The sequence below is a fragment of the Eptesicus fuscus genome, chromosome 3 (genome assembly GCF_027574615.1).
Source record: "Eptesicus fuscus isolate TK198812 chromosome 3, DD_ASM_mEF_20220401, whole genome shotgun sequence".
Taxonomy (NCBI): Eukaryota; Metazoa; Chordata; class Mammalia; order Chiroptera; family Vespertilionidae; genus Eptesicus; species Eptesicus fuscus.
Window position 1 is genome coordinate 60168587 of NC_072475.1, and position 16975 is coordinate 60185561.

General features: G+C 43.0%; 1 protein-coding gene across 1 annotated transcript in view; it reads right to left on the minus strand.

Annotated features, from left to right (window-relative positions):
* The window catches only part of CFAP91 (cilia and flagella associated protein 91), a 60357-nt gene extending 43834 nt beyond the window's left edge, over positions 1 to 16523 (minus strand). Inside the window, exons 1-5 of the mRNA XM_008146639.3 lie at positions 16384 to 16523; positions 10224 to 10300; positions 7995 to 8152; positions 6625 to 6708; positions 5468 to 5524 (exon numbers count right to left, since the gene is read on the minus strand). Of these exons, the coding sequence (XP_008144861.1) occupies positions 5468 to 5524; positions 6625 to 6708; positions 7995 to 8152; positions 10224 to 10300; positions 16384 to 16507 (500 nt within the window). The 5' untranslated portion in view covers positions 16508 to 16523. The remainder of the gene's footprint in view (positions 1 to 5467; positions 5525 to 6624; positions 6709 to 7994; positions 8153 to 10223; positions 10301 to 16383) is intronic.
* Positions 16524 to 16975: the final 452 nt, after the last annotated feature.

A 16975-nucleotide genomic window follows, 5' to 3' on the forward strand; every position in this document is an offset into this window, starting at 1 on the left:
TTTTTGTACATGTTGAAGAAATTCTCCTCTATTATTAGTTTATTGGGGGTTCTTTTCTTTTTTTATCATGAATGAGTATTGGATACTGTCAAATAATTTTTGGTCTCTATTAATATGATCATGTGATTTTTCTTTTTTAGCCTTTAGATGTGATAGATTGCATTAATTGATTTATAAATGCTGAACCAGTTTTACACACCCATGATAAATACTACTTGGTTGGATTGTGTAATGTTTTTTATACATTGTTGGATTCAATTTGCTAATATTTTCTTGAGGATGTTTATGCCTATGATTATTAGATATATTAGTCTGTAGTTTTCTTCTTCTTTTTTTTAAATGTCTTTGTCTGCTTTTGATATTAAGATAATGCTGGCCTCTTTTTTTTCTTCTTCTTCTTAATTAGCCTGGTTAGAGGCTCATCAATTTGAGTGGTCTTTTTCAAAGAACCAGCTTTTGGTTTTGTTGATTTTCTCTATTGATTTCCTTGATCAATTCCATTTATTTATACTCTAATTCTTATTATTTCTTTTTTTCTGCTTCCTTTGGATTTAATTTGCTCTTCTTTTCCTAGTTGTCAAGGTGAATGCTTAGATGATTGATTTTAGCTATATGCATTCAGTACTATCAATTTCCTTCTAAGCATTGCTTTCACTGCATTCCACAAATTTTAATAAGTTGTATTGTCTTTTTCATTTAGTTCAAAATATTTTTTTCATATCTCTTGAGATTTCTTCTTTGACCCATGTGTTATTTAGAAATGTTTTGCTTAATCTTTATGTATTTTGGGTATTTTCAGTTAATTATTAATTTCTAGTTTACTTCTATTGTGGTCATGGTACAATTTCTATGCTTTTAAGTTTGTTAAATTGTGTTTTATGGCTCAGAATGTGGTCTACCTTGGTGAATATTCCATGTGAGCTTAATAAGAATGTATCCTGCTGTTTTTGGATGAAGTAGCCTATAAATATTAATTATATTCAGTTGATTGATGGTGGTGTTGAGTTCAACTAGGGCCTTACTGATTTTTCTGCCTGCTAGATGTATCCATTTCTGATAAAAGGATGTTGAAGTTGCCAACTATAATAGTAGACTCATCTATTTCTCTTTATCCCTGATAATTTTTCTTGCTTTGAAGTCTGCTCTATCTGAAATTTTAGCTGCTGCTGCTGCTTTCTTTTAATTAGTGTTAGTATGGTATATATTTTTTCTCCATCCATTTACTCTTAATCTATCCATGTCTTTATATTTAAAGTGGGTTTTGTGTTGACAAGATATATTGGTTCTTGTTGTTCCATTCTTTTTTTTTTTTTATAATATATTTGTATTGATTTCAGAGAGGGAGAGAGAGAGAAAAAAATCAATGATGAGAGAGAACCATCAATCGGCTGCCTCCTGCATGCCCCACACTGGGGATAGAGCCAGCAACCCAGGCATGTGCCCTGACAGGGAATGGAACCGTGACCTCCTGGCTCATAGGTCAATACTCAACCACTGAGCCACACTGGGCTGTTTCATCCATTCTGACATAAGATATATACACAAGTACACATAATCAAATATACTGTTGTTATTATTTTGAACAACCTGTCATCTGTTAGATCAATTAAGAAAAGTATAAGTGTTTATTTTACGTATCTTTGACACTCTTCTCTTTATGTAGATCCAAGTTTCTGGCCTATATTATTTTCCTTCTCTCTAAATAACTCCTTTTAACATTTCTTACAAGGTAGGTCCAATGGCTACAAATTCTCTCAATTGTTATTTGCCTGAGAAAGTATTTATTTTTCCTTCACTTTTGAAGTATAATTTTGCAGAATGCAGAATTCTAGGTTGATAGATTTTCTGTCTCAACACTTTAAATTTTCACTTATCTCCCTTCTTGCTTGCATGGTTTCTGAGATGTAGTTCTTATCTTTGTTCCTCTATAGATCATGTATTTTTGTCCTCTGACTTCTGTCAGAATTTTTTTTTTATTGTTGATTTTCTATAGTTTGAAAATGTATGCGTCTGTGTACTTTTTTTTTTTTTTTTTGCGCATTTATCCTTTTTGGTGTTCTCTGAGCTTCATGACTCTGTAGCTTGGTGTCTGGTATTAATTTTGGGAAATTCTCATTCATTATTGTTTCAAATATTTCTCTGTTCCTTTCCCTCTTTCTTCTCTTGGTATTCCCATTACATGTATGTTACACCTTTGTAGTTGTTCACATTTTCTTGAATATTCTGGAGTTTTTGAGTCTTTGTTCTCTTAGCTTTTCAGTTTTAGATGTTTTCATGAATATACCCTCTAGCTCAGAGATTCTTCAGCTATGTCCAGTCTATTAATGAGCTCCTCAAAAGTATTCTTCCTTTCTGTTACAGTGTTTTTTATTTGTGTGTGTGTGTGTGTGTGTGTGTGTGTGTGTGTGTGTGTGTGTGTATTTTAGTTCTTTCTTAAGATTTCCACATCTCTGTTTGGAAATCTGATCTTGTTGTCTACTTTATCCATTAGTGACCTTAGCTTGCTAAATGTAATTGTTGCAAATCCCTGTCTGGTAATTCCAACATTCCTGCCATGTTTGGCTCTTATGTTTATGCTCTCTACAAATTGTCTTTTTTGCTTTTTGGTATGCCTTTTCATTACTTGACAGATAGACATTATGTACTGAACAAGAAGAACTGAGGAGGCCTTTAGCAATATGGTGGTAAGGTGTGGAGAGAGGAAGCATTCTATTGTCCTATGATTAGATCTCTTGTCTTCTAGTGATCCTCTGGACTGTGAGCTTCATAAGTGTTTCTCAGTCTTCCCCTCCCCTTATGGCTAGAAGAAGCTGGAGTTGGATATTTACCTTATTATCAGTTAGGCTCTGGTCATAACCCAGCAGATTAGGCTGTGGTTACTTAGTTTCTACTAAAAGCTGACCTTGCTAAGAAGAACAGAGTGCTCTGGCATATTTCAGAATGGTTTCATTCCCCCACTTTCCCTCCACCAGAAACATGAGAAGATTTTTCTCTAATTATTATAAGAGACTTGTTGAGCTCCTGGAGGAAAATCTCACAAAATTGTGAAAGTTCCCCATAACTGGGTCCTCCCAAAGTTTTTAATTCTCAGAGTTTTCCACAATGACTCTCCAACAATTAATCAACTACAGTTCAGGTTTTCCTCCCTGTGGCCGGTTCCCAGGGCAGTTTCTATACTCATTAATCTCTTCTCTGGGAAGGCATTACTCCCCGTGTCCATCTGACGATCTCTCTAATCTTGGGGCAGCAGTTTGTCCTGTGTCCTCCCCTCTCTATGGGTCCAAGAAAAACTATTGATTTTCAGTCTCTTCAGCTTTATACTTATTGTTAGGACAGAGTGGCAACTTCCAAGATCCTACATGTGGAACTGGAGACCACCACTGAACATTTTTAAAACATTAGCTTTTTATTCTTTTTGCCAAGATGCTTACCTGGAATCCAAAGTAACAACTTCAACAGCTATCCATGAAAAGGGGTGGCTGAAGAAGCTCAGCTCGCTCCCAGACAAGTGTATAAGGTAGAATACCTTCACTACTCAGAAACTCAACCCCACCAGAATCCCACAGTTGACTTCACTCAGGGATACTGATTCATTCTTTAAACACTTGTAAGAAAGACAGAGACTACCTAGCGTGTCAACTGTCAGGTTTGACTCTCAGAGCGAATCTTTATCCTTTTATGTCACCGTTATTTACGAAGGAGTAAGACATCCAGTGTTCATCAATGTAGACCTCAGAACTCTCCTCAATTAACGGAACAACTTGTAGACCTGAAGTAATTATGACTTCCAAAGCAGGTGATCCCGTGAGCCTGCTTTTAAAGAGTTACCAAAGAATCCACCTGTCCCCTAGCTCCCCCTTTTCTCATGCAAAGCATTTCATGGAAAAGCAGTCTACAGCTGTCCCCAGGTAAACTGACACCACACAAAGTTGCTCTGTCTAGGGGGAGAGCAGACCATCTATTCTCCTTCTATATAAGAGCCTCAGGTGTCCACACATACTCTTAAAAAATCAGAGAATTGGGATCATAATTGACACTTACCTTACAGACTACAGACAGTTTATAACATACTAGAGGCCCAGTGCATGGAAATTTATGCACTGGAGGGGGGTTCCTCAGCCCGGCCTGCCCCCTCTCACAGTCTGGGAGCCCTCAGAGGCAGGAGGTGACCTGGCAAACAGGGGAAGGTGATGCCCCATCACACCTCTGCTGCTGCCACTGCCGTCAGCGCAAGCCTCAGCCGGCCCTGGTTACCTGAGCCTTCTGTGGCCCTGGACAGCTGGGAAGCCGCCATCGGTGGCTTACTGCACCTCAGGCCAGCCCTGGGCAGTTGGGCAGCTGGGCAGCCACCATCCAAGGTTTGCCTGCGCCTTGGGTGGCTGGGGGACTGAGGGGACTGGGGGACTGCGGAGGCATGCACGCAGAGTGGCCAGGCCCGCCTGGGGGCAGGCCCGGCTTTGCCACATGCCTGCCACCCCAGCGGGGCTGAGGGGACTGGGCGTGGACATCTTGTGGCTGTGGGTGCCGCCATCTTTGAAGGCAGGGCAGTCAATTAGCATATTCCCTCCTTATTGGCTGTGGGGCCACCATCTTTGTGATGGCGTGAGGGTCAATTAGCATATTCTCTCTTTATTAGATAGGATATTTTATTCATAAGATGCTATATCACTAGGAGTAACTAAATCCTTGTTTGAAAGCCAAGCCCTGTCTAAATTTCTATTCAGAAATTTGAGACCTTAAAAAAAGATTTCTTTTCCTGATCATTTCATGAGTACCTTGGATTTTTTTTTTTCTCTCATAGAAATATTAAGTTATATTGACACAGGAAACAGCATAGCATAAATTAGATTTTTAATGGGAAATTTTACCTAACCTGTAGCTTCACCTTAAAATAAAAAACTGGGGAACTGCACATTAATCCCAGATTCAGTCCTTATCCACTACTTCTCTTTCACCCTGGTTCACTCCCTTGTGGGACAGAAACTGTGTATTATTTATTTTTGCATAACACATTTTTTTGTGTAGATTAGAATTCTAGTATTCAAAAAATATTTTGTGATGAATTAGCTTTCTTCATAAACTATTGTCAAAAAAGTGTGTGTTTCAGGAAAGCTAAAAAGAACATTTAAAGCATTTTAAACTTTATTTTTACCATAACTCATAATAAAAAATACATTTACATCATAACCATTATATACACATGAACATATACGTATACATCTACCCAAAACAAATTTTATAACTAAAAAACAACTTACCCTCCAGATGGTTGATGATTTTGGTTATTTATTTTATTTCATTTTTTAAAATGCTACTCATGACCCACTAGCAGATTTCATGGCATCTAATGGTTTGTGATTCAGTTAGAAAAAATATTGATTTAGAAAACTATTTTCTGGAAACAAATATGGAAGAAAGCAATAAATAAATAAACTATTAAAAAAGTTTTAAAATAATGGTTACTTACTTGGTTGATTCCAAAGCAACATTGGGTGGCATCTGTTGAAAGAATGGAAGGAACGGCCTGGGGCGAAAGGAAAATACAAACATGTGGGACTTTTACATTGTGTGCACTGTTTTCTCCCACTGAGCTTGAATATCCTGTATATCAGTAATCCTCAAACTTTTGACGTACATAAAATCACTAGGGAGGGGAGAGATTCTTGTTCAAAATGCAAAGTCCCAAGTCTAGACCAGGGGATGTGGTAGGTACATGGCAGAGCCAATGAAGCTGTACTTTTAACAATGGCCGCAGTGTTTTCTCTGCAGGTGGGAAACAAGGAACACTTTGAGAAGCAATGCCCTATAGTTGGGCTTCAGTTGGTCATTAGCTTCCAGAAACTTCTCAAGTTCCCTGAGACATTCTGACATTCCCAATGATTTAATTTTAAAAACTTCCCCCCAAAACTCTAGGAATTGAGTATACTCTGTTAAGAATTTAATATTTCTCTGAAAAAGTCAGCATCATAAAATGTCCATAAGGAGTTTGCTCATAAATAATAATGTGGACTACAAATTTTCTTTCTTGAGGAAGCTTATGTAGATATACCAAGACTATTTTTCTAACTCAGGTAAGACCTACAGGGAAGTCTTCATCTTACATTAATTTGATCTGAGTATATGATTCTCTCTTGAGTATTAATCACAAATGAAACAAAGTGAATCTGTAACCATGTCAGTTTTGGCAACATTCACACAAAGAAAGCAAATGTCATCTATTTACTCCCTTTTAACAATTTTCCCTGCAATATGACTGTCATGGTGTCTCTAGTATATCTCACTTCATGTGATGACTTTTTTTTTTTTTTTCAAATATACGTTCTTATTTACAATTAAGTACCTCTGAAGTCAGGCAGACTTAGTTGGGATCCCAACTCTGTCACTTGCTAACTTAGGTGACCCTGAGTAATTTATTATCCTCTCTTGGTTATAGCTTCCTTAGTGGTAAATTGGGATAATATATCCTAACCTACATTTCTGTTGTGAAAGTTTAAAATATATATGTAAAGCACTTAAAGTGGTGCCTGGCACATTGCATGCACTTAAAAATGATAGCAGCTCTCATTATCATAAAGAGGTTCTCTACTAATATCAAGGCACATTTTTTTAGTAATTACTTTCTACCTTTCAAAATATTTATAGCGATTCTTCCCAGTGACATCAGGATCTTCATAAACGTCTTTAGGCATTTGAAAAGAAGTGTCAAATCTAAAATAAAGCAGGAAAACATTATTCAAGTCTAAGATATTTCCAAATACCATTTCTATTTAATATTTCTATGCCTATAAAGTAGGAGATACAAGTGTATTTCAGACTGAGAGCAAAGTCTTCTATAATATACATCTGACTGACTTTCCCTGAGCCAGGAAATCTGGAACTAACAAAAGGAAGTGAGAGTTAAGAAAAGAGTCAGTTGTCATAGACACAGAGAACATACTGATGGTTGCCAGAGGGGAGAAGGGTTGGGGGACTGGGTAAAAAAGGTTGAGGGATTAAGAAGTACAAATTGGTGCCCTAGCTGGTTTGGCTCAATGGATGGAGCATCGGCCTGCGGACTGAAGGGTCCTTAGTTTGATTCCAGTCAAGGGCACATGCCCGGGATGTGGGTTCGATCCCCAGTGGGGGATGTACAGGAGGCAGCCAATCAATGATTCTCTCTCATCATTGATGTTTCTATCTCTCCCTCTCCCTGCCTCTCTGAAATCAATAAAAAATATATTTTTAAAAAGAAGTACAAATTGGTAGTTACAAAATAGTCATGGGGATGTAAAGTACAGCATAGGGGATATAGTCAACAAAATTGTAAAAACTATGTATGGTGCCAGGTGGGTTCTGGAAATATTGGGGGGAACACTTTGTAAAGTATATGGTTATCTAACCACTATGCTGTATACCTGAAATGAATACAAAGTAATACTGAATGTCAACTGTAATTGAAGAATAAAATTTTAAGTTCTTTTTTTAAAAAAAATAAATGAATTACTTCATTTATTTAAAAAAACAAGAGTCAATTTATGAAATCCCACATTTTAAAAAATGCCTACTTTTAATTAATAGCACATGAGAATAACAAAGTTTTAAATGACAACTTTTGATATCCAGGCTGAAAAACAGCATTTTAAAAAAAATGTTTACTAGGTATGAACTAGTAAATAAAAAAAAGAATAAGGAATTCAGGACACTTGTCTGTGAAGGTGCTTTGGCTACAAGTCTCCAAAACATATATTTAGATACTACCAGAAAAGTACACATCCAATTTCTAAGATGGATCAAAGGAACAACAAATTCAGTCACCTCCACCTGTGGTGGCAAGATGTCATTATATATATATATATTCACTCCAACCTTCTGAGACCATCTGCTAACCAATAAACCTATAACCACTAGCATCAAAATTATACATTTTAAAATAATGCAAAATAAATAAATATTTTTAATATGAAAAATACATTTATTAAAAACATGAGTAGCAGCTGAAGCTACTGAATACTTACACGCCAAGTTGCTGGAGGGCTTCTCTCTGTTTCTCCTCATGTCCCCTCCATTCCCGACTGATGAATGGTGGGACGGGATCTGCCTTGCTCCAATATAGAGAATGTCTTGGGTAATGGATCAGGTTACTGAACATGGTCCTAAACCTGGGAACTTTCCTCTAATGTTAGGCAGGGAGAAAAAGGACAAAATTATGCCATCAGATTTTCTAAAGCCTTTTGCTTATACTGTATTGCAAACTTTTTTTTAAGGGTAAAAAAGAGTGTATCTGGCACTGAAAAAAGAGTTATTGGTATATATATAGAATATCTCTGGAAGAATACCCAAGAAACTAATGACAATGAATGATTATGTAAAGGGAACAGAGTGTTAGAATTTACTTCATATTGTATATGCTTTTATACTTATTGAATTCTTTAAATACAGGTATATATAATTTTCCCCATTTAAATAAATTAGGTTATAATGAGTCCTTTATTCATTATTAGCTTTCCCGTTGCAGGAAAATTCCTGCAATGGGATTTCCTGCTGCACTCTATCCCGCCTCCGTTCCTCCCTTGCCGCCCGCCTCGCCTTCTCCTCCGGCCCGCCCGCGTTTCCCTTCGTCCCCGGCCCCGCCTCCGCTCCGCCTATATCACCCGCCTCACCTTCTCCTCCAGCCCGCCCGCGTTTCCCTTTGCTCCGCCATTGTCGCCCGCCTCACCTTCTCCTCCAGCCCGCCTGCTTTTCCCTTCGCCCCCGGCCCCGCCTCCGCCCCGCCCTTGCCGCCCGCCTCGCCTTCTCCTCCAGCCCGCCTGCGTTTCCCTTCGCCCCGGCCCCGCCTCCGCCCCGCCCTTGTCCCCCGCCCCGCCTTCTCCTCCAGCCCACCCGCGTTTCCATTCACCCCCGGCCCCGCCTCCGCCCCGCCCTTGCCGCCGGCCCCGCCTTCTCCTCCAGCCCGCCTTCGTTTCCCTTTGCCTACGGCCCTGACTTCACTCCTCCCTTCTCCTCCCCCCGCCCCCCTGGCTTGCTTGCTTCTTCGAAGCTTTACTCCCCTTCTGCAGCTCTTGGCTTCTTTGGACGCTGTCTTGATATGCAAATTAGCCGCCATCTTTGTTGGGGGCAATTTGCATACTCGTCCTGATTGGTTGGTGGGCGTGGCTTGGCTGGTGGGCGTGGCTTAGGTGTAGCGAAGGTGCGGTCAATTTGCATATTTGTCTATTATTAGATTAGATTAGAGGCCAGGTGCACAAAATTCATGCACAGGGAAGCAGGGGGGCGGTCCCTCAGCCCGGATTGCACCCTCTCGCAATCCGGGACCCCTCGGGGGATGTCCAACTGTAGGTTTAGGCAGTCGGACATCCCTCTCGCAATCCAGGACTGCTGGCTCCTAATTGCTCTCCTGCCTGCCTTCCTGATTACCCCTAACCACTCTGCTTGCCTGCCTGATCACCCCTTACCACTCGCCTGTCTGTCTGATTGCCCCTAACCGCTTGCCTGCCTGCCTGATCGCCCCTAACCACCTCTGCCTCGGCCCCCGCACCCAAGATCCAGGCTTCCCTCCTCTGACCGGCCGCAGCCAACTGGGACCTGGGCTTCCCTCCCTCTGACCAGCTACAGGCACCCAGGACCCGGGAAGCTTCACCTGGACCAGCACCTGGGACCCCGGGCTGCTCCACCCGGGCAGGCACCAGGGACCCTGGGCAGCTTCGCCCAGGCTGGCTGCAGGCACCCAGGACCCCGGGCAGTGCCACCCAGGCCTGGGCTTTGTCAGGAAGGACATCCGGAATGATGTCTGGAAGACGTCCGGTCTATCTGGTCTAATTAGAATATTACCCTTTTATTAGTATAGACTAATTTATTAATCCCCACACTGGGCCACAAATATCAAGATGTCTTTGTACCCTAGTAATCATGGCAAAGTAATTTCTGTAGAACATAAAAACCAGTGGAGATTTGTTTTAAAGATTTGTTTTAAATTGATTTTTAGAAAGAGAGGAAGGGACAGGGAGAAGGGGAGAGAAACATTAATGTGAGAGTGATACATCAATCAGCTGCCTCCTGCACGCCCCTGAGGATAAAGCCTGCAACCCGGGCATGTGCCCTGACCAGGAATCAAACCAGCAACACTTTCAAGGACCAACTAATTGAGCCACACCAGCCAGGGCAATAAGTCAATCTTATCAGCACAGTTAGCCACACTAGATGGTTTAGGTTCATTAGGCTTATCTTAGGGAATGAATTAGACCTACCAGTCTGCTTCGACTCAGGAATGCTTGGACATTTGCCTGTGTGTGGTCTTGCTCACTTGACACAGTAAACAACGGATCTGCAAAATAAACAATAAGGTAGTATAAGGAACAGAAGGTATCTACTCGTAGGCTGAGAACAATGGCAAAGTAATGTAATTTCTTAATTGGAAAACAAATTAGAAAATTTAGATCTTGCCTAACTCCACAACAGCTCATAGCCCTGTTACTCTACCACCAGCGAGAGTCTGTTAGATGCATTTCTTTTCTGTGCATTCCAAAATCAGTTTATAGAACTGAATGAAAAAAAAAAAAAAAAGGACATATTCTCAAGCACCATAACCTAAACATTCTTTCTTCTATTCTATGAACAAACCAGTTTCCGGTCTGGGAAGCTCAGGAAATAGTGCAAGAAGAAAGAACACTATGCCCATTTGCAAGTGAAAGAAACAATATATTTGGGCACTCTCATTTCAGTACACAGGGAAAATAGAAACTTTAACAGTATGTCTTCTGTAAATGGGTCAACATGGTAAGAAAATGTCATTCTCTAATAAAAGATAAGTAAGATCAGCTATCTTCAGAATTCACCCCTTAAGTTTATAGATATGTTAATGATGGGACTAAGTTATTTCTCCAAAGTTCAACAAATGATTGATATATTGAGAAGAGTATGGAGTAAGGGGAAATTTCTATTCATATTCTTGAGTCATTTAAAAGATACCACCGGGTCTATGGTTGCAATTGTGTTATTCACCTGAAGTTAGTTTAGCCTGAATAGCTTCTGAGTCTGAATAATCTCTATATATAAAGAGCCAGGGTCGTAACATCCAAAACAACCGAATGCATGACTGAACACCGGAAGTCAGTCCTGCAGTCAGTGCTGGGTCTAACTGCTGCGCTGTGGGCACTGTGGCAACCCAGCACTGACTGCCTAGGGCAGTGGTCAGCAAACTCATTAGTCAACAGAGCCAAATATCAACAGTACAATGATTGAAATTTCTTTTGAGAGACAAATTTTTTAAACTTAAACTTCTTCTAACACCACTTCTTCAAAATAGACTCGCCATGGCCGTGGTATTTTGTGGAAGAGCCACACTCAAGGGGCCAAAGAGCCGCATGTGGCTTGCGAGCCACAGTTTGCCGACCACGGGCCTAGGGGGCTGTGGATCAGGCCTGGAGAGAAGCCCGGAGAGAGAAGCAGGGTCTGATCCACAGCCTCCATGGCAGCTGTTGATCAGCCCTTGCCTCTCTTTCTCTCCGGGCCTCGCCAGTAGCCGCGGAGGCTGCTGATCAGCCCTGCCTCTCTGATCAGGCCTGGAAATAGGCCTGGAGATGCTGACTGACATAGAAACCAACCAATCAGAACCAAATCTGGGTGAACTGCAAGGACCCAATGGCTGCCTAGGAGGTGGAGCTTTTGATGCTGACTGGCATAGAAACCAACCAATCAGAACCTAATCTGGGTGAACTGTGAAGGCAGAACCTAAGGTGGGGGCTGAGGAGGGTTTTAAGGGCAACAGCTGTTTGGTGTAAGTTGTAAGAAAGCGGCTCAATTTTTTATTGATCAGTTTGGCAGTATAGTGCATGTGGCTGGCTATCAGTCCAGATATAGGGATTATGTATTTTTGTCTGCCAAGAGCATCTCCTCCTGACGAAAAAGGCTCCCCCACCCCCATACCATTTAAGCAATCCTATCCTATATAATCTAGCTATACTAATAAAAGGGTAATATGCTAATTAGACTGGGCTGACTGGCCATCTTCTGGATAAAGCCATGGTGGTGGGGGCCAAAGCAGAGGCAGTTGGGGGCGACCAGGCCGGCGGGGGAGGGCAGTTGGGGGCAAGATCAGGCTGGCAGGTGAGGGCTGTTGGGGGCAAATTCAGGCCAGTAGGGGAGGACAGTTGGGGGCAATATCAGGCCAGCAGGGGAGGGAAGCTGGGGGTGAGATCAGGCTTGCAGGGGAAGGCAGTTGGAGGCAAGATCAGGCCGGCAGGGGAGGGCCGCTGGGGGCGAGATCAGGCCAGCAGGGGAGGGCAGTTAGGGGTGATCAAGCAGGCAGGCAGAGGGGTTAGGGGCAATCAGGCAGGCAGGCAGAGGCAGTTAGGGGTGATCAGGCAGGCAGGTGAACAGTTAGAAGACAGTGGTCCCAGATTGTGAGAGGGATGTCCAACTGCCAGTTTAGGCCCAATCCCACACAGGGATCGGGCCTAAACCGGCAGTCGGACATCCCCCAATGGGTCCCCAACTGGAGAGGGTGCAGGCTGGGCTGAGGGAATCCCCACCCCCCATGCACGTATTTCGTGCACAGGGCACTAGTAAATAATAAAACATTCTCCTCTTATTCCCATATGGAGTGTGAAGACATGATATCTAAGAAAGATTCTTGCCATCTATAGAAGATACTGCATGATTTGTGACTACACATTCTGCAATATATCCTACAACTGTGAGCATAATCAGTGCTCAATAAGCAGTAGAGGGATCATTTGAGGTCTTGATCCCCAGAGTATGTTGTCAGTTTGACTCAAATAAATTCATAAATATTCTCAAAACGGGGGGGTGGAGGGGGGAGGAGTAGGAGAACCTCTGAGATGCCCATGTAATAGCAGTCACCAGGTATCACTTGCTTACTCCTAGACAGATATTAAGTGCTTTATATGCAACCAGAGGCCCGATGCATGAAATTCGTGCAAGGGGTTCAGCCCCTGCCACCACGGCTTCGTCGGGAAGGTCGTTATCTGGAAGGATGCCCGGAAGGATGTCCAGTCTAATTAGCATATTACACTTTTATTATTATAGATATTTGACTTAACCTTCACAAAAACCCAATGAGGTAGGTGCTAGGCTTCCATGTTATGGGTGAGGAAATGGAGGCTTTAAGAAGTTAGCAACTTACTAACTGGCAGTTAGGATTTGAATCCCAATCCTCTGGCTCCCAGGCTTAATAGTATCAAAAGCCCATGAATTTTATGGGGGAAATTTTCCCATGGATATCAAGAGAGAGCCCCTCAGCCAATTTACCCATATTGTAGAAACAGTTCTAAAAAGCCCGGGAAGTTGTCACAACCAAGTAATGGTGAGAAGTGTTTGAAATCCCAAGACATAATGACTACTTTTAGGGGGAAGTATAAAAATCTGCAGATTCTGGGGAGAAATAAAAGGAGAAAAGAGCTCATGATAAACCTAGAAAGTATTTTTAAATAGTTTGAAAGCTAGGAAAAATCTTTATGTTTAAAAGACTGTAATTATCAAGACAGTAGTGTAGCTCTTAATCCATAGACAACTGTACAATTCAAGGAAGTGACAAAGCATAGTGGGCACTCCAAAAGAGGTACATGATACACAGCATTTACAAAAAAATGGAGGGAAATGCATACTGGTATATAAATGATTGTCAGTTAGGATTTATAAAAGAATATCAATTGTAAAATACTACAGAAATGTAAGGTATCTGAATTTCTCTTAATTACTACAGTGATCACAAGAGTAAAATGACATTTAGTGACTATGCCCAAGCAAAGATTTCTAGAGGAGCAAAAGCCTTGAATAGATAATTAACTACATTGAAAGGCCATTGGGTTTGAGAGATGGGGAAGGGTGAAAAAGCTTGGAAAGGTGTTCATATTTGTACCATTGACCCCCACACCCACCCTGGTCAACAACTTACTTTATTTCTCTCTTCAATTTTCAGCTAAGATATACAAGGACTCTGTACAATTGATGGTGAGCCTTAGGCTAAGAACTCATGTAGAGTGCCACCCCAGTCCCTATCATAGCCAAAGAAATCCATACACAGCGACTCTCTGTCAGATGGAAGAAGGAAGCATATACATCGAAAGGAGGGTTTGAGTTGCTAAATAAAATATAGGATGCCCAGTTAAATTTGAATTTCAGAGAAGCAAAGAATAACATTTTATATAAATACTAGATGCCTGGTGCATGAAATTTGTGCACTGGGGGGGGGTGGCCTTCAGCCCAGCCTGCGAGCTCTCACAGTCCAGGACCCCTCGGGGGATGTCCTACTGCTGGCTTAGGCCCGATCCCCTCTCTTAGGCCAGCAGTCTGGGATCCCTCTCACAGTCTGGGATCCCTCTCGCAGTCTGGGACTCCTCACTCCTTAGCTCCTTATCGCCCGCCTGCTCGCTGCTCCTTAGTGCTGCTGCGAAGGCAGGCAGAAGAGGCTCCCGCCACCGCCATTGCGCTCGCCAGCCGTGAGCCCGGCGGTACTCCCCCTGTGAGAGCACACTGACCACCAGGGGACAGCTCCAGCGTTGAGCGTCTGCTCCCTGGTGGTCAGTGCGCATCATAGCGACCGGTAGTTCAGTCAGTTGTTCTGCCATTTGATCGATTTGCATATTAGGGTTTTATTATATAGGATGTCCCAAATATTGCATGGGACTAAAAAATGTAAACCAAAATAGTACACATTATTTACCTCAAATTCAAATGTAATGGTGTGTCCTGTATTATCTTTTTTTTTCTCTTCACCTAAGGATATGTTTTAATTGATTTTTTTTAGAGAGAGAGGAAGAAAGGAGAAGAGAGAGAGAGAGAGTGTGTCCTTGATGTGATAGAAACATTGGTGGGTTACCTCATGTATACCCCAGACCAGGAATTGAATCAGCAACCCAGGTATGTGCCCTGACTGGAAATTGAACCCACAACTGTTTGGTGTACTAGACAATGCTCCAACCAACTAAGCCACCCAACCAGGGCAATGTCCACTCTTTTATTTACTAAACCTGCTAACCCTACCAGGGTGAAAGACCATAAGATCCAAGATATTGAGCAGGAGGCCTCGGCACCTTAGTTCTGACGTCCCTGCCCTGGCTATATTATGCTTCCTGTCCATGAAGAGCTGTGAGACTGCCTGCTTTATTAGAACAATCCAAAGTTTCATTTGACCTATTCTGAGTGGATGTGGAAACTTTTAGGAATCTCTCTGGGGTGGGGCGGGGGGTGGTGGTGGGGGGAATTACTTTTAGGGATAAAAGAAAGAAGGAGCTTAATAAATTCTTTGCCTGTCTTTGCGGAAGGAAGATGTCTATCCATAGTTCCAAATTACCTTTGAAATAAACATGGTGATGTGTTTAGAGGAGTTTACTAGATTTATTTTACAAGATGAAACCAAGAGCAGGTTTCATTACAGAGTCCCTGTAGGAAATGGGTATTCTATACGATTCTCATCCAAAGGAGACCCTGGGAATCCCAGAGGACATATGATATGGTTAAAAGCAATGCAAGGTTCAGGTGAAGAGCCTGGGACTACTGAGGCAAAATTGGGAAAAGTCATGCTTAAAGATAGTAAGTTTTGTAATAGTAAATTCAATAATTTAATAAACATTTGGGGCTTTAGTGGCCCAAAGGGACTCCGTGGACCTGGTGTATAAGCAATGCTTTATTGGATAAGAATAAGTTTAAAGAGAAAACTAAAAACTACAGTGAGATAAACTGGCACTTTACCGAGAATGCCAGATTTGGAGGTGTCCAGAGAATGGCAACGGAAAGGTCCTTCTTGTTGGGTATATTATGGAGTTTATTTATTTATTTTTTTTTATTGATTTTTCACAGAGAGGAATAGAGAGCTAGAAACATCGACCAGCTGCCTCCTGCACACCCCCTACCGGGGGGATATTATGGAGTTTATTTATTTTTTATTGATTTTTCACAGAGAGGAATAGAGAGCTAGAAACATCGACCAGCTGCCTCCTGCACACCCCCTACCAGGGATGTGCCCGCAACCAATGTACATGCTCTTGACCGGAATCGAACCTGGGACCTTTCAGACTGCAGACCGACGCTCTATCCACTGAGCCAAACCGGTTTCGGCATATTATGGAGTTTAAATGCGGGGATGTTGAGTGACTCTCCAAACCTGCAAATCATTGCATACTTTCCTTGATACTAAAACTCCCAGGATGATCGCTTAAGGCTGTGCAAATTATCAGCAAGAGAGTGAGCGGCGCCGTGCCGCGCGGGGGGACACAGAGCGCCTCGGCGGCTTCCGAGGAGCCCTGGAGGGCTCGGGGCTGCCCCCGCCCAGCAAAGGACAACCGCGGGCAAGGGATTTGTCCTTAGGCTCGTCTTTCGTTCGCCTGTGCCGCCGCCTCAGGGCCCACCGCGTCGACAACTCAGGAGGGAGGTCTGGGGCACCCTTACCGTACAGGTAATCATACGTTCGGCCGCCGGAGACTCGGCCCCTGGCCTCCGACTTCACCTCGCACCGGGTCTGAAAGCCCTGCTGCTTGGCCTGGGGCTCCAGGATGGTCACGGTTTGGCTCATGGTGCCTCCCCTTCCCTCCGGCCAGCTGAGGCCCAAAGAGATAGGCCGAGCGGCTGTGCGCACCGTAGCTATGGTAACCTCGGCGGGAACTGAGAGTGGGGGGCGGGGCGAGGAGCAGTGGGGGCGGGGCTAGATTTAGGGGCGGGGCTAGAATTAGGGGCGGGGCTGGCGTGGGAGAGAAGCGGGGTGAGAATGAGGAATCCGCCCTGGCCGGGGGGCGGAGAGGGCGGAGGGGAAGAAAGGACGGGGAAGTGGAAGGAATGGGGCGGGGAGGGGTTGACACTACACCCCCGAGGCGGAGCCTCGAGCGTTCAGCCGCCCACCCAGTTCAAGGCTGCAGGGCCAGAGGCTGGGGAAAAGGCTGCTGCTCCAGTCCAGCAGCGATTTGTAACCTCTTTCGGAAATCCCGGGGAGATTTCAGAACCTTCTAGAGTAGTTGTCTTTCATTTCGGACATCCCCTTTTCGTG